At 35.9% G+C, this 24811-nt stretch overlaps 1 protein-coding gene across 5 annotated transcripts; it reads right to left on the bottom strand.

The window, feature by feature from the left end:
• Positions 1-15: 15 nt before the first annotated feature.
• On the bottom strand, positions 16-23298 carry LOC109602642 (diacylglycerol lipase-alpha). 5 transcript variants are annotated; one of them, XM_049968594.1, is made up of 14 exons: positions 23094-23298; positions 18608-18808; positions 8530-8741; positions 6117-6218; positions 5356-6063; positions 5177-5298; positions 4548-5118; positions 4388-4490; positions 3865-3997; positions 2080-2595; positions 1808-2031; positions 1551-1749; positions 1317-1502; positions 16-1220 (listed from the first exon to the last, which is right to left on the bottom strand). In XM_049968594.1, the coding sequence occupies exons 2-14, from the start codon at positions 18700-18702 to the stop codon at positions 786-788; spliced, it is 3606 nt and encodes a 1201-aa protein (XP_049824551.1). In that variant the 5' UTR covers positions 18703-18808; positions 23094-23298; the 3' UTR covers positions 16-785. The 5 variants fall into 5 exon arrangements, with proteins under 5 accessions (XP_049824551.1, XP_049824550.1, XP_049824552.1 ...); XM_049968593.1 differs by having other exon boundaries at positions 23121-23297; XM_049968595.1 differs by lacking the exons at positions 16-1220; positions 1317-1502 and having other exon boundaries at positions 1708-1768; positions 23121-23293.
• Positions 23299-24811: the final 1513 nt, after the last annotated feature.

Below are 24811 nucleotides of genomic sequence, written 5' to 3'. Positions count from 1 at the left end.
AATAAAACACAGTGGTCAACTATCAAAGTAACTATATTCATCTGAATTACATCGTTCTTGTTCATCATATGTTAAAAAAACAAATATTCAATTGTTGGACCCTATATTATATATCTACTGAACTCATTGATTTATAGATTACAGACCCAAATACTGTTGGGGGTTCCTTTCATCTATTTTAATTAGAAAAGTTCCTCGTTAAAGTTATATGAATCGTTGAGGAACCGAAGGTCTACTTCAAACTTTAAAAATAGACTTTTTAGTAAACTTTTTGTTATTATTATAATTCCATGGTAAACTTTATTTCTAATAAGTCGTAATTTTATTAATCATATAAGGTCACGGTTACTTGTGACTGTTGCTTGAGGTTAGGAACGTAATTCTGCAGGTTTATGACGAAAAAAATTGGACCATAAAAAACAGGACAACGTTAAAAAACATGAGGAACAACGTAAACATAAGGTCGAAACAATTTGGAACGAACAACCATTTCAATTGCGAACGGGGCGGTTAAAGACCTCTGACGCCACCAAACCTTAGTTGAGTTGAATTAATGAATTTGGAGGTTCGTAGGTCGGCACCGTAACAACGTAGCAAAACCCAAACGAGGTGAAAAGCACCTACATAACAATAATCGGGGCACCGAACGACGGAGACGTGTCACAGCACGGGAACGCCTCCGTCGCCCCGACGCCCCAAACAAACTCTCATAACACAATAACAATGGATACTATACACTTGTTTGTTGTTAAAAAAATATACACTCTACAAAAGTCCGGTCACCACTACACGGAACTCTCGTTGGGGTGCGCCATGACGACGATGTCCGAGGGATAGACGTACTTCTTCCTGCGCAACAGCCTGGGCGATGGAGTCCGGTCGATGTTGGTGGCGTTGAGGCTGCTCAGCAGGGGCAGCTGTTCGGTGCGCGAGAAACAATCAAGAGTCCGATCGCCGCTCGACTTCGACGTGTCGTCGCTGGTGCGCAGACTTTGCTCGCTGGCCGTGTCGTCCTCCTTCTTCGCCGCCTCCTCGTTCAGGTGACGGTTCTTGGAGCTCAGTATCGACACTATGGGGCCCGTCGGAGTTGGCGGTGGCAGAGGTGGGAGCTTAGGGGGGTCCGACTTGCTTTTTTGGTTGTTGCGTCCCTTGAACAGCTTCCTCCACCTTATCGGCGACGGTGGGATGTCGTCGCAGCTGATCGTCGACACGGTCACCACCTAGAACAACGTTCCCACGTAAACTAGCCCTTGAGCACGTTGGGAAGCTGCTGCACAACTAGGGGGGGTGAAGCTGGGACTGAGGGAGATCGTTACCTGCGGATTGAAGGTGACATTTTTGGTGATATCAGAGGGGGTCCTGCAAACACTCCCGGAATCGATGCTGCTGCCAGTTTTGCTATGTTGATAATAATTCGATCTGTGTTCTTCGTCTAAACTAATGTCTATAGCTAAGTTAGATATTAAATCCGGATCGGCATTCGGACTACTTGGCGACAAGACCTGAAACTCAACCATGAATCATTGTCCTGAACATTTATGGCGACTCACCGGAGGATAGAACGGCGAGGAGGCTTTGAAGACGGATACGGGCGAATTATCACAGGCTTGCTCTTGGAGTAGGTCGAAGTGCGTCTCCAAGAAGTTGGATTCCGAGTTGAAGAACTCCTTGCAACCGGCGCTGGCCAGGACGTTGTCCAGAATGTCTTCGGCTGATTGGAACTCATCACTGTTCGGGCACTCCTCCTCACTGCACCAACAAACATTAACTAAACCCCCCAACGAGTATTTTAGTAAACTGGGCTTACCAACAGTTGGAGTCAGTGGTTTTGCACAGGCTGTCCGTGTTGGAACAGCACCTGTTACTGCTGGAAGCTGATTCGTAGCTCAGGTTGCTGCTGGACGAACTTTCCGTGTTGTTGTTGATGAACAGTCGGGTGAAGGTTTTGGCCTTTTGGAAGTTCCTCACGTTCCTGATGTCGTCGGCGCAGGTGCTCAGGCTGCCGATGATTTTGGGAGTCCTCCTCATCACCTGCAACCAACCATCATCACCCAGTGCGGCAAACGTTATCCCGGTTACCTTAGGAGTGTTGATCTCGACGATGACGCTGGTGGTGACCAAGCTGGCCCTGGAACTGATGCTGGACAGTTCCGACAGGCTTTCCGGACTGGCCAGGGGCGCCAGCCCGAACCAGTCGTCGTGTATCAAGTCCACTTTGCAAGCCGGACTTGTAGTCCGTTTCAAACTCAAACTGAAACTCTTGGTTAAAGGTCTGTGGTGCACTGGCACGATCGAGATCTGGTTGTTGTTCACCGGCGAGTCGCGTTTGCCGTCGAACGTTATTTTAGCACTGATCGGGCTCAACAGTTTGCTTTTGTTGTATTCACTGGTCAGGCACAGACTGCTGGGATGCGATTTGGTCGAATAGTACCCGTTGGTGACCGAGCTCGTGTTGCTGTCCGGACTTTGGAGCGAGGTAAACGACGTTTCGAGGAACAGATTGGGGTTGGAGGTGGTGGCTGTCCAATATTGGCTCGATGGTTCCGACGTCGAAGCCGAACGTTGCGGCTTCTTCGGTCCCGTTGTCGTTACAACCTGGAAAAAGATTATGCTCTTGGAAGTACACGTTTTTGTCTTTGTACGTGCTCTAGGTTTTGAATTTCAATAACTTTACTGTTAACAACAGTTGTGAAACCTGTGCCAAAAGCCGATAACTTAAAAGTAAATTAGCTGCTCGTTTTCCTGCGTTTTATCCAAACTACCGTACATATGCACCATGCTCGTAAATCGCCATGCTCAGCAAGCACCTCCTCCAAACCTCAACTTCTGAAGTTTCCCAAAGCTTGTATCAATGTTTTAGTTTGTACCTTGTGTGTGTTACATGCTTTTTTGCATCTAGTTTATTTATTAGCTTCAGCTTCGTGTACTGTATTCATTGTGTCAAGCTGCCAGGACTAAAGTTCAAGTAAATTAAGTACCTGGTGTACTGAACGTATGCAACTATGATTACAAGAGACCACTAGAATGTGGTCGAACAAGTAAAATCAACAAGTAATTATTAAAATAAAATAGTTTTGTTCATGGATACTGTACCTGGTGTCTGGTGGTGCAGGTTGATGTTCGAGTAGGGGACTGTCGCCCCTAACGGGACTGTCCCCCGTCTCCGTATTCCTCAATCTGTGACGTTCGTCCCTGCGATCGACCTACCGGACACACGGCATTTGTTTTTTGGCTCCACACACTCACAAAACTAGAAGACAGCCCGTAGACGGGGCGGTTTTGGGTGCGCATGCTCAGTGGGGCATGCAATGTTCGGGGTGGGTGGGGCTTAATGTTTCGATTGTACTGTTGGATGTTCCATGCTTGGTGATGGCACAACATTGATAAAACCATGAAACTTGTCGTTGTAACATTCCGAGGGCGGTCACAAAGCGGTGATTATAAATAATAGGGGGACGGGTGAAACGAGGTGTAAAATAAAATAGTCGAAAAATTAAAAAAACAATTTTATTAAAAACATAATCTACAAAATAAAAAACCGAAAGTCATTACACATAAAATTCGAGTACGAACAAAAATCAAATCACAGGAGTACTTGAGTATAAGAAAAACTCTAGAAAAAAACCCAGGTGAGTACCCGTTATCCGCTACACATTCGCAAATAATAATAATAACAACAACTAAACATGTAACTCTACAACTATATTTACCTAGGTTATGGAAGATCATTGATCTGCCACGGAAAGAATGCACACAGACATTGTTTACGTGTAGACCCCATGCAAATGCGTTTTTTTTTTGGAACTGGTAAAACATTGTCTAAGGCTAATTCGCATCCGGTTTGTTGGCTGGAACTAAACGTACCTTGTTCAAGGCGTCGAGCAACGTGTCCGGCATGTGATCCTGGATCATCACTGGCGAGATGAGGACCTCGTCGAAGTCGGTGTTGGCCGCCCAGAGGGCCTGGTAGACCGGATCACTCTTCGACAACGCTTGCCTGAGGAAATACAATCGAAATTAATTACGGTACTGCTGCGCCAAGGTCACAACTACATGCTCATGGGTACTTGGATGAGATGGAGTGTTGTTTGTGGACACAAAAGTATAAAAAAATACAGGGTTTAATTAATTTATAGTACGGTAGTGCTTCAGTCATGCCGGCTTATACTTTTATTATAACATGCTGAGGGATGGGGGTACTAAATTTTTACTGTTAACATATTATTACCTCCACTTTTTTTCATACTTTTGCCTGCAATATTGTAAAAGTGGTGTTAGTGTTTGATGACAAGCTGTATTAATGTTAGTAGCTGATGAACAGTGTAGTACTAGAACTATTTAAGCACTCAGGCCTTGAACATCTATTTGAAATAACTAAAATACTTACTGTCCTGTTGTGGGGTGCTGCCTGACAACATGCACTATCCTTCCAGGAGGATATAAAGGTTGATGAGTCGTTAAGGCTATGGAACTATCTGAAGGATGAATACCTAAAAATAAATCAACGTAAGTAATATGGTAGTTAGAAATGTGATGTCAGTACTTACCAACACACCTGGCGTGCTCTTTACTTCTCATGTATTCGCTAACATCCCTTTCGCCAGTGGACATTTCAACCGCCGACGTCGGCTGTGAACAACCACAGCAAATAATACTACAAGTAATAGTCTTCCACTTGGGATCAACCGATCGTTTGATAGCGTTGATCAAATCAGTCCGCAGCGTCTCCATTTGGTGCAGCCCGATCCTCGGTACCACATCCTTCCCCACCACCACCGAAATCGTAAACTCCTTGGTGTACTCGACCGCAGGCGCCGACAGCAGACCACCGGGCGGCGAGTAACAGTAACACAGAAGTGTGGGGTGTCGTTCCCTCAGAAGTATTCCCAGGATGCTGGCAGTACCGGCACCAAGTGAGTGGCCCACGATCACAATTTCGAAATCGTTGGTACCACGTTCCGGCCTGTAGTTTTGGGCCCGTTCCACCAGTTGTTCTTCGTCCAGCTTCTCCAGGATGTACTGGGCGGCCTGCACCATCCCCTTGTGACCCAGCCAGTCGTCCTTCTGTTGCGTCAAGGGTATGGGTTCGCCTTCGGCGTTTAAGTCCGTCAGGACGTCCTGGAAATGTTGTGTTTAATGAGGTTTGTCATTGTTAACGGGGTGTAAAACTGTTTACCTTCATGGAGAGGGTACCACGGATGCTGATGATGATTTTTCGTTTGTCATAGTCCAAGGCCACGAAGAACGGGGTTTGGCCCACGTCTACGTGATAAGTGGCGTAGATTATTTCAATATCTCCTACAAAATAAAGGTATAAAATTGGCACCAACTTTTGTAGGTGAAGTTTCTAAGTACCCATTTCCGTCAGTAACTTCAAGGCGGCGTAGTTGCACTTGCAACAGTTGTCATCCAAAATTTCGGCGTTGCCCGAACCCGATTGCTTCCTGCAAGGTATGCAACAGCAGTTCAAGCCAGCGCAAAGTCTGCACAGCCCCATCTTGTTGGTCATCAAGTAGATGGGCCAGTTGTACGCCCTCACCGCGAAGTAAGCGTAATGGATCACGTTCTCGAACTCGTTCAGGTCGGAACCGTCGTCGTGCAACGACAGGAACTGGGTCCGGGGCGTGATGGGGGCGCCTGACAGAAATTCGTACGTGTCGTTCTTCCTCTGCTCCACAATCGCCTTCTGTTCGATCTTCTGGAACTTACGCAACAGCACCAGACCCACCACCACGTCGGACGGCACCACGTCCAGGTCGCGGAAGTAGTCGGAGAATATGCGCGCGATGTCCGAGAAGGAGTTCCTGTTGCGGTCGGAGCCGGAGGAACAGCAGAACAGGAACCTGCATCTGTTGTGCCAGCTGTCTTCGTACGCCCTCAGTACTTTGCGTTGGCGCCAGTTTCTCGTGCTGCCCGACCGTTTGTACTGGAACTTCGATTCGGATTCGCGCATGCTGCGCTGGTACTGTTTCATCTTCACCCAGGAACGGCCGGCCGTGTCGTAGGTGCACCACACGGTTACCAACACCGACAGCAGGATGCACCAGTTGAAAACTACCATACCTGTGGATTTGATTTGTTAAAATAGGACTATGTGTTAAGGAATTTTAATTTACCTAATACAGTCTCTTTGGCTTTGTCGATTTCACAGTCTAAATAGTATTTTATTAACCAGGCTACGCCGGCGGAGAGCCAACCTGCTTCTACGAACATCACAGCTGGAAAAATCAACAGTTGGGATTAGTCTAGAATGGTTCAAATACAGAGTTGGGCAATGCTTCTAGGAAAATGCTTGAAAAGTACTCTTGATACTTTAGATTACTTTTAAGCATTATGATATAATGCTTGTCATATAAAACTCTTGACAAATTTTCAACGCTTTCCATATCCATGTACTCAAATATGCCTCCACCAATTTCTATGGACTTGAAGTCAGTACTACACTAGTTTAATTTTGTTTTCACAACTAGCAAAGACTCTGAAGGAAAATATTGTGCTTTCCACAGTTTTTGAAGGGTTTAGAAGTTTTTAGCAAATTACTAAGTACTTCTTGAAAAATATTTTTAAGAATGTAATTTAATGGTCGTCACATAAAGCTCTTGACAAATTTTCAATGGTTTTCAGACACAATGAAGGTACTCAAATGTATCACCACTAATTTCTATGGACTTGAAGTCAGTACTACACTAGTTTAGTTTTGTTTTCACAACTAGCAAAGACTCTGAAGGAAAATATTGTGCTTTTAACACTTTTGGAAGGGCTTAGAAGTTTTTAGCAAATTACTAAGTACTTCTAGAGAAATAGAAGCTTTCTATAAGAAGGACACCATTTGGCACATTTACTTCAATGTGCTCAGTATTTCATGGTTAAAAAAGAGTAGCTGGTTGTTGGGTACCAGATAATGGAGCTTGAACATATGACAATAGAGTAGGTACTTCAAATTATTTTTAAGAATTGTGATGTAATGCTCGTCACATAAAGCTCTTGACAAATTTTCAATGGTTTTCAGGCACAATGAAGGTACTCAAATGTGTCTGCACTAATTTCTATGGACTTGAAGTCAGTACTACACTAGTTTAGTTTTGTTTTCACAACTAGCAAAGATTGAAGGAAAATATTGTGCTTCCCACACTTTTGGAAGGGTTTTGAAGTTTTTAGCAAATTACTAAGTACTTCTAGAGGAATAGAAGGTTTCTATAAGAAGGAGACCATTTGGCACATTTATTTCAATGTGCTGAGTATTTCATGGTTAAAAAAAGAATAGCTGGTTGTTGAGTACCAAATAATGGAGCTTGAACATATGACAATAGAGTAGGTACTTCAAATTATTTTTAAGAATTGTGATGTAATGCTCGTCACATAAAGCTCTTGACAAATTTTCAATGGTTTTCAGGCACAATGAAGGTACTCGTATGTGTCTCCACTAATTTCTATGGACTTGAAGTCAGTACTACACTAGTTTAGTTTTGTTTTCACAACTAGCAAAGACTCTGAAGGAAAATATTGTGCTTTCAACACTTTTGGAAGGGTTTAGAAGTTTTTAGCAAATTACTAAGTACTTCTAGATAAATAGAAGCTTTCTATAAGAAGGAGACCATTTGGCACATTTACTTCAATGTGCTCAGTATTTGATGGTTAAAAAAAAGAGTAGTTGGTTGTTGGGTACCAGATAATGGAGCTTGCACATATGTCAATAAAGTAGGTATTTCAAGTTACTTTTAAGAATTGTGATGTAATGCTCGTCACATAAAGCTCTTGACAAATTTTCAATGGTTTTCAGGCACAATGAAGGTACTCAAATGTATCTCCACCAATTTCTATGGACTTGAAGTCAGTACTACACTAGTTTTGTTTTCACAACTAGCAAAGACTCTGAAGGATAATATTGTGCTTTCCACACTTTTGGAAGGGTTTAGAAGTTTTTAGCACATTACTAAGTACTTCTAGAGAAATAGAAGCTTTATATAAGAAGCAGACCATTTGGCACATTTACTTCAATGTGCTCAGTATTTGATGGTTAAAAAAAAGAGTAACTGGTTGTTGGGTACCAGATAATGGAGCTTGCACATATGTCAATAGAGTAGGTACTTCAAGTTATTTTTAAGAATTGTGATGTAATGCTCGTCACATAAAGCTCATTACAAATTTTCAATGCTTTTCAGGCACAATGAAAGTACTCAAATGTACTTTCACCAATTTCTATGGAGTTGAAGTCAGTACTACACTAGTTTAGTTTTGTTTTTACAACTAGCAAAGACTCTGAAGGAAAATATTGTGCTTTCCACCCTTTTGGAAGGGTTTAGAAAATATTATGCTTTCCACACTTTTGGAAGGGTTTAGTAAATTACTAAGTACTTCTAAATTTCAATGCGCACTACACTAGTTTAGTATTTCTAGAGAACCATAAGCTTTTTACAAGAAATTTACTACTTTTACAAGAACTTTTTACTACTTTACATTTACAACAATAGAATAGATCAAACATCTTTTTAGAGTATATTGCCCAGATCTGGTTTATTGATATAGTACTTAGTCTGAGGTAGAGGATGTACTGCATGCTGGACCTTTGGGCTGTTTCTAAGATGCTGCCCCGCATCGCCACCACACAGATGGCGAACTCGACCGCCAGGGACAAGATCAGGATGACCAAGTAGACGAGGATGAGACACCACAGTAACAGAACACATTGCACACTCCGGTCGAAGTGGATCAGGAACAGGACGCAACCCAATATTATAGTCCTAAAATAAATAAAGTTAGTTTCGCAATGAATACCAAAGCGTCTCGTTTACAAGTTGTTACATTGAGTTAGGAACAAGTTCGAAGACACTTTGCCAAGAAGGTGGGGGCGCGTTAAATCGAGTAATTTCCCGTTCCCGCGGGACATTACCCGAAAACTGCTCTGGAAAATAGGAAAAAAACCTTGACCCCGAGCCCTTTTCAACCCCCATCGTTCACGTCCCGATACACAAACACCCGGGCTCATCCATTTCCATTCCACGTAAGGAACGTGCGACATCGGGCAAACACGAAGCCGGGGAGCAATAAATGCCGACGCGTCCCCGGGCAAAAATCGACATTTTAATAAATACCCCATCAAGATCGGTAAACGCGGTTAATAACGCACCCCCGAAACGCGCCCCGAGGGGGACGTGCGGAGCGTGGACAGTCGCCCCATCCATAAATCAAACGCGCGTGCATCGAAAATAAGAGACGATTTCGAAAAAACCGACTCCGCCGTCGGCAAACGGGGGATGGAAATTGGGGCGGAGCGTGAACTCTGACCTTTTCCCGCCTCGGGCCGTTCGATACGATGCGACTGCAGTTTCCACGCTTCGGATCCGGTTTGGCCCGTTACGCCCGCTCCGACGCCGCAACGGATTAATTCCGCCGTCTTTCTGATCGGCGGGAAAAAAAACAAATCAATCCGGCGGTGTGTCGCGCGCGTGAATCACGCGGCGGCCGATTCTTTCATTCATGTCACGCAGCGCCCGAGAATCCCGAATCGAGTTCCCGGAGCCGCCAGCAAAAGGGATTGTCCCCGATAAAAGGGACCAAGGACCCGTGTATCGATCATGCGAGGCTCCCGAAGGGGGTGTGGGGCGCGGGACCGGGGGTGCTGGTCCTCCGGTTGGGTTTTATGCCACAATGGACTTGATTATGCCGCCAAAAATTGTCGATTATTGCCGCCCGGGAGTTAATTGGCGTTCTTGAATTAACAGTTTTAATGGGAATTCTTGGATGTTGGCTTCGGCCGTTGTTTTAATGTGTTTTCGGTGAAACAGGGAATAGGGCAAGTGGATCTAGTGTCTCATTTGGTATCCTTTGAAGGTTATTTGAGTGTTAAAATCATAAAATCCAGACACAGCTCAGCATTCGTTTCACTTTTTTTGTGATTAAAGGATTCTTTCTTCCACTTCAATGAGTTTCAGAGGACAAATTGCTGGTTTAAAATTGCCAATCGAAAGAACCGGAGTCGAAGCAATGTCTGGAACTGTTGCAGAGCTAGATCTGAAGAGGGTCATGAATGACATGGTCCAGGAAGACGTCCAGTGATAAACGAACGTCAAGACTGCCATCTTTAAACTTTAGAACTTTAGCTCTACGAAATCCCTTTGTGACCACTCATACAATTGTCAACCAATGATTTATGAAAAAAGGAAGACTTATTACAATTTGAAGTGTTTACTATAGAATCTGGACTTTTAGACTTAGTTTTTTCTGTCTCTAGTTTGTGGTACCTCTCATCATCGCCATCAAATATTGGAGTGGTGAAAAATGACAGCTTTAGGATGTGGAATGGAGTGAGGTCGTCTTCAGAGATGAGTCCCGATTTTGTAAAGGAATAAAACACACAGATCTAGCCTCTAATTTTAACAAAATTTGGTACCCTTTGAAGGTTATTTGAGTGTTAAAATAATTAAATCCAGATACAGCTCAGCATTCATTTCACTTTTTTGTGTTTAAAGGATTCTTTCTTCCACTTCAATGAGTTTCAGAGCACAAATTACTGGTATAAAATTGCCAATCGGAAGAACTGGAGTCGAAGCACTGTCTGGAACTGTTTGCAAAGCTAGATATGAAGAGGGTCATGAATGACATGGTCTAGGAAGACGTCCAGAGACAAACGAACGTCAAGACTGTTACATTTAAACTTTAAAATTTTAGTTCTACAAAACCCCTTTGTGACCACTCATACAATTGTCAACCAGCGATTTACAGAAGAAGGAAGACCTATTACTGTTTGAAGTGTTTATTATAGAATCAGGACTTTTAGACTTAGTCCTTACTGTCTCCAAGTTGTGCTTCCTCTCATTATCGGCATCAAAGATTGGAGTGGTGAAGAATGACAGCTTTAGGATGTGGAATGGAGTGAGGTCGTCTTCAATGACGAGTCCCGATTTGGTAAAGGAATAGAACACACAGATCTAGTCTCCAATTTTTACACAATTTGGTACCCTTTGAAGGTTATTTGAGTGTTAAAATAATAAAATCCAGATACAGCTCAGCATTCATTTCACTTTTTTGTGTTTAAAAGATTCTTTCTTCCACTTCAATGAGTTTCAGAGGACAAATTGCTGGTTTAAAACTGTCAATCGAAAAAACCGGAGTCGAAGCAATGTTTGGAACTGATGCAAAGGTAGATCTGAAGAGGGTCATGAATGACATGGTCCAGGAAGACGTCCAGAGATAAACGAAAACAAGACTGCCACCTTTAAACTTTACAACTTTAGATCTACGAAATCCCATTGTGATCATTCATACAAATGTCAACCAGTGATTTACAGAAGAAGGAATACTTATTACTGTTTGAAGTGTTTATTATAGAATCAGGACTTTTAGACTTAGTCCTTACTGTCTCCAGTTTGTGTTTCCTCTCATCATCGCCATCAAAGATTGGAGTGGTGAAGAATAACAGATTTAGGATGTGGAATGGAGTGAGGTCGTCTTCAGTGATGAGTCCCGATTTGGTACACTTTAAAGGTTATTTGAGTGTTAGAATCATAAAATAGAGACACAGCTCAGCATTCACTTCACTTTTATTGTGTTTAAATGATTCTTTCTTCCACTTCAATGAGTTTCAGAGGACAAATTACTGGTTTAAAATTGCCAATCGAAAGAGCCGGAGTCGAAGCAATGTCTGGAACTGTTGCAGAGCTAGATCTGAAGAGGGTCATGAATGACATGGTCCAGGAAGACATCCAGAGACAAACGAACGTCAAGACTGCCACCTTTAAACATTAGAACTTTAGCTCTACGAAATCCCTTTGTGACCACTCATGCAATTGTCAACCAATGATTTATGAAAAAAGGAAGACTTATTACAATTTGAAGTGTTTACTATAGAATCTGGACTTTTAGACTTAGTTTTTTCTGTCTCTAGTTTGTGGTACCTCTCATCATCGCCATCAAATATTGGAGTGGTGAAAAATGACAGCTTTAGGATGTGGAATGGAGTGAGGTCGTCTTCAGAGATGAGTCCCGATTTTGTAAAGGAATAAAACACACAGATCTAGCCTCTAATTTTAACAAAATTTGGTACCCTTTGAAGGTTATTTGAGTGTTAAAATAATTAAATCCAGATACAGCTCAGCATTCATTTCACTTTTTTGTGTTTAAAGGATTCTTTCTTCCACTTCAATGAGTTTCAGAGCACAAATTACTGGTATAAAATTGCCAATCGGAAGAACTGGAGTCGAAGCACTGTCTGGAACTGTTTGCAAAGCTAGATATGAAGAGGGTCATGAATGACATGGTCTAGGAAGACGTCCAGAGACAAACGAACGTCAAGACTGTTACATTTAAACTTTAAAATTTTAGTTCTACAAAACCCCTTTGTGACCACTCATACAATTGTCAACCAGCGATTTACAGAAGAAGGAAGACCTATTACTGTTTGAAGTGTTTATTATAGAATCAGGACTTTTAGACTTAGTCCTTACTGTCTCCAAGTTGTGCTTCCTCTCATTATCGGCATCAAAGATTGGAGTGGTGAAGAATGACAGCTTTAGGATGTGGAATGGAGTGAGGTCGTCTTCAATGACGAGTCCCGATTTGGTAAAGGAATAGAACACACAGATCTAGTCTCCAATTTTTACACAATTTGGTACCCTTTGAAGGTTATTTGAGTGTTAAAATAATAAAATCCAGATACAGCTCAGCATTCATTTCACTTTTTTGTGTTTAAAAGATTCTTTCTTCCACTTCAATGAGTTTCAGAGGACAAATTGCTGGTTTAAAACTGTCAATCGAAAAAACCGGAGTCGAAGCAATGTTTGGAACTGATGCAAAGGTAGATCTGAAGAGGGTCATGAATGACATGGTCCAGGAAGACGTCCAGAGATAAACGAAAACAAGACTGCCACCTTTAAACTTTACAACTTTAGATCTACGAAATCCCATTGTGATCATTCATACAAATGTCAACCAGTGATTTACAGAAGAAGGAATACTTATTACTGTTTGAAGTGTTTATTATAGAATCAGGACTTTTAGACTTAGTCCTTACTGTCTCCAGTTTGTGTTTCCTCTCATCATCGCCATCAAAGATTGGAGTGGTGAAGAATAACAGATTTAGGATGTGGAATGGAGTGAGGTCGTCTTCAGTGATGAGTCCCGATTTGGTACACTTTAAAGGTTATTTGAGTGTTAGAATCATAAAATAGAGACACAGCTCAGCATTCACTTCACTTTTATTGTGTTTAAATGATTCTTTCTTCCACTTCAATGAGTTTCAGAGGACAAATTACTGGTTTAAAATTGCCAATCGAAAGAGCCGGAGTCGAAGCAATGTCTGGAACTGTTGCAGAGCTAGATCTGAAGAGGGTCATGAATGACATGGTCCAGGAAGACATCCAGAGACAAACGAACGTCAAGACTGCCACCTTTAAACATTAGAACTTTAGCTCTACGAAATCCCTTTGTGACCACTCATGCAATTGTCAACCAATGATTTATGAAAAAAGGAAGACTTATTACAATTTGAAGTGTTTACTATAGAATCTGGACTTTTAGACTTAGTTTTTTCTGTCTCTAGTTTGTGGTACCTCTCATCATCGACATCAAAGATTGGAGTGGTGAAGAATGACAGCTTTAGGATGTGGAATGGAGTGAGGTCGTTTTCAGTGATGAGTCCCGATTTGGTAAGGGAATAGAACACACAGATCTAGACTCCAATTATAACAAAATTTGGTACACTTTAAAGGTTATTTGAATGTTAAAATTATAAAATAGAGACACAGCTCAGCATTCACTTCACTTTTATCGTGTTTAAATGATTCTTTCTTCCACTTCAATGAGTTTCAGAGGACAAATTACTGGTTTAAAATTGCCAATCGAAAGAGCCGGAGTCGAAGCAATGTCTGGAACTGTTGCCGAGCTAGATATGAAGAGGGTCATGAATGACATGGTCCAGGAAGACATCCAGAGACAAACGAACGTCAAGACTGCCACCTTTAAACATTAGAACTTTAGCTCTACGAAATTCCTTTGTGACCACTCATGCAATTGTCAACCAATGATTTATGAAAAAAGGAAGACTTATTACAATTTGAAGTGTTTGCTATAGAATCTGGACTTTTAGACTCAGTTCTTACTGTCTCCAGTTAGTGCTTCCTCTCATCATCGTCGTCAAAGATTGGAGTGGTGAAGAATAACAGCTTTAAGATGTGGAATGGAGTGAGGTCGTCTTCAGTGATGAGTCCCGATTTGGTAAGGGAATAGAACACACAGATCTAGTCTCTAATTTTAACACAATTTGGTACCCTTTGAAGGTTATTTGAGTGTTAAAATCATAAAATACAGACACAGCTCTGCATTCATTTCACTTTTATCGTGTTTAAATAATTCTTTTTTCCACTTCAATGAGTTTCAGAGGACAAATTGCTGGTTTAAAATTGTCAATCGAAAGAACCGGAGTCGAAGCACTGTCTGGAACTTCCGGAGAGCTGTATCTGAGGAAGGTCATGAATGACACGTTTCAGGAAGACAAACGAATATCAGAACTTGAACGTGAATAATCTCTTACAACCCTTTATTAAAACGAATCAATGGAGTCCGACCATTGAATCCCCGTTCTATTTTCTGTGTCACCGAACCTAGTTAGTGGCATCAACACCCACATTGTGAAACCAGCATGAAAACACCTCAATCCAGGTACACGTTCGTTAAATCCCACCACCATGGACGCACACCACTCACAAAGACCATTGTCGGGCATCAATGGTCCCGCGATCGATGCGCAGCATCCCATTCATCTTGTCCGCTTTAATTTTGAATGAGCCGCATAAACTGCACCCGAATCAAATTCGGGAATTGCATGAGTCACACTTGGGGAGTTTGATCCCGGTTATTTATGTGGATGCGGGGGACGATGGAATCGTGAATTATTAAGCGGTGCAAAGTGGTCCGTGTGTCTTGAAATGTTGCCCGTTTAGTGCGAATGAATGGGGGGAGGGTTGCAGTTCGAGTGTCGGGGGTTTAAACTCCCCGATCGGGGCCCGGTTATGATTGTAAGTCTGGTAAGCCGCTTTTGACTGATGCGCCTTTCGGCGGCGGAGCCGATTCGGCGATTTATAAGGTCAACGGTGACAAATTGACGTGTTGATATTGCGATTTGGGTTTTTAATTTACGACGACGTGACGGACGGACGTTTCCTTAAACGGTCGACGGGTGTCTAAGGTTCAGGGATCGGACGTGTTGGTATCAATGTTAATGCAAGACCTTTTGTGTAAACGTCCTTTGTTTGAAATTATGCAAAAGAGATTGTAATTATCACGTTTTGCATAAATCACACGGTGCTAACGTTTCGACGGTCGTAAAAAAGAAATGCTACGTCTTATCGTCGTAATATTTGACGAGGTGGGCGAGAATTTAAATGGAGAATTTACGACGGTTTTAGGAGACGTGTTTACTACGGTCGCGACGTGAAAAAGTCCGGATGAAAATTTAAAGGGATACGCGTCGCACGTAACTCTTGAAAACTTACTTAATATCAGGAATCGAGGTTTCCTCCATTATTATCATTTATTTCTCACTTAATTCATATCACATCATAAGTTAATATTTTGTAATGAAAAATTAATTCAGATTATAATCTGTAATAAGATAAGTTAAGAATTTTCTGTTTTATTTAAGCAAAATATTTATTAATCATTAAATTTACATTTTATCACAATTATCTAAATTCATAATATTAATTTTGTTGATTTTTTAGAATAATAATTCTTTATATTTCAATGAATAAAACTGATTACAATTTGCAATTTAAGAACTATTTAGTTAATTTATTTATCGCATATTTTCTTTAAAATGAGTAAAATGTCTTTTATTATTTAATTTTACAATATTTTTTCTTTAATTTTTTAAATTTATATATAATTTTTGTTTTTTTTTTAGAATAATAGTATGTTTTTTATTAAGAACACTGATTATTATTTAAACTATATATAATTTAAGAATTATTTGAATAATTTTACAATATTTTTACCTCAATTGTTTAAATTTATAATAAAATTTTTGTTAATTTTTTAGAATAACAATTTGATTTTTATTATTAAGACTGATTATAATTTAAAATAAAGTTAATTTAAGAATTATTTGGGTAATTTTGTAGCTTACACCTTCTTTAACTATGGAAGATCTCTTTAAAATAAGTAAAATATGTTTTATTATTCAATTTTACAATATTTTTTCCTTAATTATTTAAATTTATAATAAATTTTTTGTTGATTTTATAGAATAACAATTTGTTTTTTGTTATTAAGACTGATTATATTTTAAAATAAAGTTAATTTAAGAATTATTTGGGTAATTTTTTAGCTTACACCTTCTTTAACTATGAAAGATCTCTTTAAAATAAACAAAATATTTTTTGTTATTGAATTTAACAATATTTTTTCTTTAATTATTTAAATTTATAATATAATTTTTGTTGATTTTTTAGAATAACAGTTTGATTTTTGTTATTTAGACTGATTATAATTTAAAATAAAGTTCATTTAAGAATTATTTGGGTAATTTTTTAGCTTACACCTCCTTTAACTATGAAAAATCTCTTTAAAATAAGCAAAATATTTTTTATTATTCAATTTTACAATATTTTTTCCTTAATTATTTAAATTTATAGTAAAATTTTTGTTTATTTTTTAGTATAACAATTTGATTTTTGTTATTAAGACTGCTTATAATTTAAAATAAAGTAAATTTAAGAAATATATGGGTAATTTTTTAGCTTACTCCTTCTTTAACTATGAAAGATCTCTTTAAAATAAGTAAAATATTTTTTAATATTCAATTTTACAATATTTTTTCCTTAATTATTTAAATTTATAATAAATTTTTTGTTGATTTTCTAGAATAACAATTGAATTTTCATTATTAAGACTGATTATAATTTAAAACAAAGTTAATTTAAGAATTATTTGGGTTTTTTTAGCTTACACCTTCTTTAACTATGAAAGATCTTTTTAAAATAAGCAAAATATTTTTTATTAATCAATTTTACAATATTTTTCCCTTAGTTATTTAAATTTATAATAAAATTTTTGTTTATTTTTTAGTATAACAATTTGACTTTTGTTATTAAGACTGCTTATAATTTAAAATAAAGTAAATTTAAGAAATATTTGGGTAATTTTTTAGCTACTCCTTCTTTAACTATGAAAGATCTCTTTAAAATAAGTAAAATATTTTTTAAAATGCAATTTTACAATATTTTTTCCTTAATTATTTAAATTTATAATAAATTTTTTGTTGATTTTCTAGAATAACAATTGAATTTTCATTATTAAGACTGATTATAATTTAAAACAAAGTTAATTTAAGAATTATTTGGCTAATTTTTTAGCTTACACATTATTTATCTACGAAAGGTCTCTTTAAAATAAGCAAAATATTGTTTATTATTTAATTTAACAATATGTTTTCCTTAATTATTTAAATTTATAATAAAATTTTTGTTGATTTTTTAAAATAACAATTTGATTTTTGTTATTAAGACTGATTATAATTAAAAATAAAGTTAATTTAAGAATTATTTGGGTAATTTTTTAGCTTACTCCTTCTTTAACTATGAAAGATCTTTTTAAAATAAGTAAAATATGTTTTATTATTCAATTTTACAATATTTTTTCCTTAATTATAATAATTAATTTGATTATAATTTAAAATAAATTTAATTTAAGAATTATTTGGATAATTTTTTAGTTTACATCTTCTTTAACTACGAAAAACCTCTTTAAAATATACAAAATATTTTTTATTATACAATTTTACAATATTTTTCCCTTAATTATTTAAATTTATAATTAAATTGTTTTTGATTATTTAGACTAACAATTTGATTTTTGTTATTAAGATTGATTATAATTTAAAATAAAGTTAATTTAAGAATTATTTGGGTAATTTTTTAGTTTACACCTTCTTTAACTATGAAATATGTCTTTAAAATAAGCAAAATATTTTTTATTATTCAATTTTACAATATTTTTTCCTTAATTATTTAAATTTATAATTAAATTACTGTTGATTTTTTAGAATAACAGTTTGATTTTTGTTATTAAGACTGATTATAATTTAAAATAAAGTTAATTTAAGAATTATTTGGGTAATTTTTTAGCTATAAAAGATCTCATTAAAACCATTATTTGGAAATATTTTAGCTGTAAAAGATCTCATTAAAGTAAGCAAAATATATTTTATTATCTAACTTTTCAATATTTTTTCTTTGATTATTTACATTTATGTATAATTTTTGTTGATATTGTAGAACAGATTGTTTTTTTATTAATAAGACTGATCATAATGTGAAATGAACTACATAACTGTGAAATATAAATAAAATAAACAACATATAAGTGTAGATAAATATTAATATAATAAGTTTGTGATCATTATTATTAATATCAGACATTTAACAACACTGCTGAACACAAAATAAGTTTCAGCACGTCCAACCTCGCAATTAAAACAAACTAGAGCACAGGTCAACGAATTTCCACGGCCCACGAACTTCCTTAATACATCCACCGTTCTTAAAGGTCTTCGCGTGAAACCCTTCCAACCTAACAACCACACACACATACATATAATCGATCCAAGACTCACCATATAAGATGCACGGTGAACAGGAACGCACCGGGAACGACCAGATCATCGGAACCGACACTCCACCGCCTCCTGAACACCACGATCCCCGGCATTTTCACCCCTTCACCAGTCACATTAGCTGTCCATCACCGGATGTACGCACTGGTCAGTACTTGAACTTGTCGCCCGGCTTCATCGTGTCATGCTGCCGTTGCGGACCTGCAAAACGTACTCGATGAACGATTTTTTGGTACCGGACGCCCCGTCTAAACTTATCGTGGTGGAGATAAGTTCGGTGTGTTAAGCAGGCGCACGACCTTCGGACGCGATAAGCATTAAATGCACTCAAAGGGGTTCTGTGTAAGCAGATAAAGTGAAGTGTGTTACCTAAAAGTAACGGGCCACTCGATAATGGCACAAGATATAGTCGGGGGTGGCTGCGTTTAATTGATTTAAATCCCCCTGATGTACTTAATTTGTTTCAACACGAAGAAGTCAATCGGGAACGGGAGAAAACAAACAAAACTTTATGATTTTTAATTCGGCTATTGACTTGCCCGTCGAAAATAGACGGCGATAAATCGGGGTCTAAATTTAGTTGGCCCCTAAAAGTGAATCCGGTAAACTTGGCAGTGAAATGTGTACCATAAACAATTCGTTAAGTGTCCGTTTCATAATTCAACTTGTTAATTAAAGGCGGCACTTGATCAGTGACGAAAAAAATAATCCAAGATAAAACCTGCACTTAAGACCACAATCCAATTAATTTTGTGCCAGTCGATTATCTTTATGTATTTTATGTCGTTGTGGCACGCGAGTATCGTTTCGTAAATTGTTTATTTGCGACTATTGTTGACGTAATGTTGTATTGGAAAAAATATAAAATTCGTTGTTGGGGTTTTTGGGGTCAAGATTATCCAGATGGATTTGGACGTCAGTTCAGATTACTGTCGGTTATTTTAGTATTTTTGCTCATTGACTTCCGTTCAACTAAATATTTATACGAGTTTGATGGTTCATAAAGCTGTAGTTGTTGTTTAGACAAGTTTATTTTTGTACGCACTTTAAAAAAATGATAATATACATTTAAACATTAAGTCGTAATATGTTGGTTTTAAGATAAAAGTGAGAGTGATAATGAAAATGAGTTGTCAAAATTATCAATAGTAAACTGAACTTGTTAAAACAAATTTTGTTTGTAATATTCGTGGATTTCCCTACTAATATTTGTATAGTACTATATAGTGTGGATTAAAAAAATAAATTACTTTTTATGTTTTAGATTATTTGTTATAAAGAAATTGTTTAATAAAATAAATTCTGAACCATTTAGTGACATTTAGATCTTATTACTTAAAGTTTTTACATTAATTTAGCTCATTTTTATAGAAAACATGTTATTGTAAATTAATGAATTTAGTTTAATTTAATTTAGGTCATTATAAAATTAAGGGAGTCACCTTTTAAAACGGTTGACACAACGTGAACATTCGAATTTATTACAAAAAGTGTGTAATTTGGACCCCTAATAACTTCCAATAATTACTAAAAGTTTTAACAGTTATTTAACTCAATTTAACAAACATAAAAATGAAATTTTGACATTCGTAATAACCTCCAACAGTTACTTAAAAGTTTTTACCTTGATTTATTACATTTTTATAGCTAAAAATATTACTGTAAGTAAATAAATTTAGTTTAATTTAATTTAGGGCAAGTCAGGTCATTATAAAATTAAGAAAGTCACATTTTAAAACGTCTGACACAATGTTTAAAACGTGACCATTCGAATTTATTACATAAAATGTGTAATTTTGACATTCATAGTAACTTCCAACGGTTATTTGAAGTTTTAACAGTGGTTTAACACAATTTAACAAACAAAATTTTATTGTAAGTCAATAAATTTAGCTTAATTTAATTTAGGGAAAGTCAGGTCATTATAAAATTAAGGAAGTCACATTTTAAAACGTCTGACACAATGTTTAAAACGTGACCATTCGAATTTATTACATAAAATGTGTAATTTTGACATTCATAGTAATTTCCAACGGTTATTTGAAGTTTTAACAGTGATTTAACACAATTTAACAAACATAAAAATGTAATTTTGACATTCATAATAACTTCCAACAGTTACTTTAAAGTTTTTAAGTAATTTATCTCATTTTCGTAGCTAAAAATATTACTGTAAGTCAATAAATTTAGCTTAATTTAATTTAGGCCAAGTCAGGTCATTATAAAATTAAGGAAGTCACATTTTAAAATGGCTGACACAATGTTTAAAACGTGACCATTCAAATTCATTCAACAATTGTTTAAAAGTTTTTACATTGATTTATCACATTTTTATAGTTAAAAATATTAATGCAAATCAATGAATTTAGTTTAAGATTAAGTGTGGTCATTATAAAATTTGAAGTCACCTTTTAAAACAATGACTATAATAGTTTTTTAATTATAATTTATAATAATTTAAATAATTTTTATCTCAAACATGGTTCATATTAAAAAACTAAACACAAAAATGTCGTACCAAAAAATGATAATTTTGCATTGATTACACCACACACAAAAATGTCGTTGTGGTATCATATGGTTTATATTAAAAAATGATAATTTACATTGATTACACTAAAGACAAAAATTTACTAAAAAATGATAATTTTGCATTGATTACACCACACACAAAAATGTCGTTGTGGTTTTACAGTGAATTTAGTTTAATTTAATTCAGATTAGGTATGGTCATCATAAAATTTAAAAGGTGGCGTTTTGTAACAGCTGAAACAACGTTTAAAACGTGACCATTAAACTTCATCAGAAAAATACTGTAATTTTGTGATTTATCACATTTTTATAGTTAAAAATTTTATTGTAAATCAATGGATTTAGTTTAATTTAATTCAGATTCAGTGTGGTCATTATAAAATTTAATAAGTCACCTTTTAAAACAGCTGACACAATAATTGATATTCAAAATAACATCTAACAGTTATTTGTCTTTGTAGTGATTTATCACAATTTTATACAGAAAAGTATTACAGTGATCAATCAATTTAGCTTAATTTAATTTAGGTGAAATCAGGTCATTATAAAATTAAAGACGTCACATTTTAAAACACATAAATCAACGGATGCCATTTGATTTAATTAAGATTGAGTGTGGTCATCATAAAATTTAAAGTCATATTTTAAAATAATTGAAACAATATTTAAAAAGTGACCGTTGTTTTTGTTAATATTTTAAATAACATTTTGTTTTTTTAATCAAGCAGGATCTGTATAAAATAAATAAGATATATACTATTTAAGTAATTTTTTATCTTAAACATTTTTTTAATCAAGCAGGATCCGTATAAAATAAACAAAACAGTTTGTACATGATTCACACTAAAAATGATAATTTGTATTGATTACACTTCACACAGAATGTCGTTGTGGTATCTTAAATAATTAGTTAGGATTAAGATAAACGTGACATAAATGACCATGAAGATGGTTCACTGCAAAAATTATCAGCAATAAATATATACTTATTATATAACAATAAAATTATTGCTTTAAAACTGTGAACTTGCAAAATAATTAATGACAATTTAGTTGCAGATTATGTTTAAAGAAAGCACTTCCTTGTTATTATTGTTATTTTAATTTCATTAACCATATAAAACAACAAATAAATGATTTAAAATAAACCCTAGTGTGATCCATTCGGATGTTATTTATTATTAACAAAAATCAATACCAAATTAGGTTATTGTGAATTCAGAAACACATGTAACAAATGGGAAGTGAACGCTTAAACTTTGACATTAATTGTGAAGGCTTTGACATTCAAAACAACTTCCAACAATCACCTTAAGAAATTTGGATGTTTTAACACAATTTTATTGTTAACAAATCAAGATAATTAATTTAATTTAATTAAGTTCCGGTCAAGTGAGGTCATTATAAAATTAAAAAAAGGGTCACGTTTTAAAAACAGCTGAAACAACATTTAAAACGTGACCACTCAGGATTTGGGTGAGGAAAGATGTGTTTTTTTATTTTATTTTATTGTTACATGTGTGCTGTAGAAGCAGAACAAATCGATCTTTGTATTTATAGAACTTCATCGACAAAGTCATTTAATAAAGTGTGTGAACAACAGAAAAACATTTCAAACGTTTGAAGAAAAAATACTGAAAGATCTAATTTAATATTAAGTGTGTTCAATCAATAAGGAATTGGGTTAATTTAAAAATTTATACCCCAATTACAACCGCAAGAAAGAAGTGATGCAAGTGAATGGGGTGATAAGTAACAAACGGGGGTTGAAATGAGACGACAACACAAATTTAAAGATGTTACAGCCCGAAATCCACCTTAAAACTTGTGCAGTGACCGTCTTTCAGTCACGACCCAACTAATCAACGAAAACAACAGCCACAACAGTCGCAGGCTGCTGCGACAACCCCCTTTAAAATAAATTAAATTAAATTAAATTAAATTCAGCACTCACACACAAACACACGCAACGGATACGTACGGAATGTCCCGTGCGACACATGACGCACCAGCAGGGTAACACCGTGACAGAGTTAACTCGTGAAACAACCCCCGCACACTCAGTCTCCACCGGACGTTGATGCGAAAACGGTAATTCGACGTGTGCACTGCGTACGGCTCGGGCACGGACTGGCGTCGGGCTGCCCGCTGGTGACGGGCGTACGTGCCGGACGAGGACGGACGGATGGGCCGGGGCGGCGGTGGGAGCGAGCTGGCGGCGACGCCGCGACGCTCCGGCGGAGGGGTGCGAGCTGCGCACGCGCCCGACGGGGGTGGCTGCAGGCGGAATCGTGGTTGCCGATTTTGGCATTGTTGTTTCGATGGATGTTCGCTAATTTCTTGTTTTTGATGTTGCTATGAATTTGCTAACGGTAATTTTTGGCGTCTAGGTTAAGTTTTATGTGATAAATTCGCGAACGTTTGTACGGTTGAATGTCGGCGTTTGAATTTATTGTGTGGTTGCTTATCATCAAAGTAAATACATAAATAAATATGTGACAACTATGAATGTAAATATACCAATTTATTTGTGCATAACTATAATGCTGAATATAAAAATCGGTGTTTCACTTGGATAATTTAAATTGTGTAATCTGGGTTGCCTATTATTATTACCATGTATAACAAATACAAGAATAAATTTTTGAATGTTATAATTTGTATTAATTGAACACTATTATTAAATAAAAGTTAACAGATTTTTTATATAAAAATATAACAAATGAGTTATTTTCGCAATATGAGAAAATTATTTCACTTCATTGGCTAATTGTCATTATTTTTTACAGTATAGTTAAAATAAATAATTAATTCTAATTAATTAAAACTAAGAGGAACATTAAATAGGTCAATTAAAAAAAGGAAAAGTATATTAAAATATTCCAAAAGCATTCAATGCTGTTGGAAATCAATTTTTTATCATTTTAATTGAAATAATAAATTGTACAATAAAATAATAAATAGTATTATTCAATAAATATTTAATAATTAATATAAATGTTTAATTTTTTAAGGAGGTAAATTTTTATGTTGATAATCTGAACAATAAATCCATTTTAAAATATTAAATAATTTTAAAAACTGTGGATTGGAAATTATTTTAGAAAAATATTCTAAAATATTAAAGTAAAATATTACAGTATGGTTAAAATAAATAACTAATTCTAATTAAAACTAAGAGAAACATTAAACTGGCCAATTAAAAAAAGAAAGAATGTACTCAAATATTCCAAAAGCACTCAATAAATGTTGGAAATCAATTTTTCAACATTTTATTTGAAGTAATAACTTATACAATAAAATAATAAATAATAATACTCAATAAATATTTAATAATCAATATAAATGCTTATTTTTTTAAGGTTGATAATTTTTGTCTTGACAATAAATACATCTTGAAATATTAAATAAATTTAAAAACTGTGGATTGGAAATTATTTTAGAAGTATATTCTAAAATATTAAAGTAAAATATTACAGTGTAGTTAAAATAAATAATTAATTCTAATTAAAACTAAGAGAAACATTAAACTGGTCAATTAAAAAAAGAAAAAATGTACCAAAGTATTCCAAAAGCACTTAATAAATGTTGGAAGTCAATTTTTCAATATTTTATTTGAAATAGTAACTTATACAATAAAATAATAAGTAATATTAGTCAATAAATATTTAA

This window comes from Aethina tumida, chromosome 6 (genome assembly GCF_024364675.1).
Source record: "Aethina tumida isolate Nest 87 chromosome 6, icAetTumi1.1, whole genome shotgun sequence".
NCBI classification, from domain to species: domain Eukaryota; kingdom Metazoa; phylum Arthropoda; class Insecta; order Coleoptera; family Nitidulidae; genus Aethina; species Aethina tumida.
This window is presented reverse-complemented; position numbering and strand designations above follow the sequence as displayed.

Bases quoted from the DNA above. Each gene is read 5' to 3' on its own strand.
- LOC109602642 (XM_049968594.1), bottom strand. From the start codon at position 18,702: ATGCCGGGGATCGTGGTGTTCAGGAGGCGGTGGAGTGTCGGTTCCGAT. The intron at 6,219-8,529 runs GTACTATATCAA...TGATTTTTCCAG, and splicing joins CATCCTCTACCTCAGACTAA to CTGTGATGTTCGTAGAAGCA. The intron at 2,032-2,079 runs GTAACCGGGATA...GGTTGGTTGCAG, and splicing joins TCGAGATCAACACTCCTAAG to GTGATGAGGAGGACTCCCAA.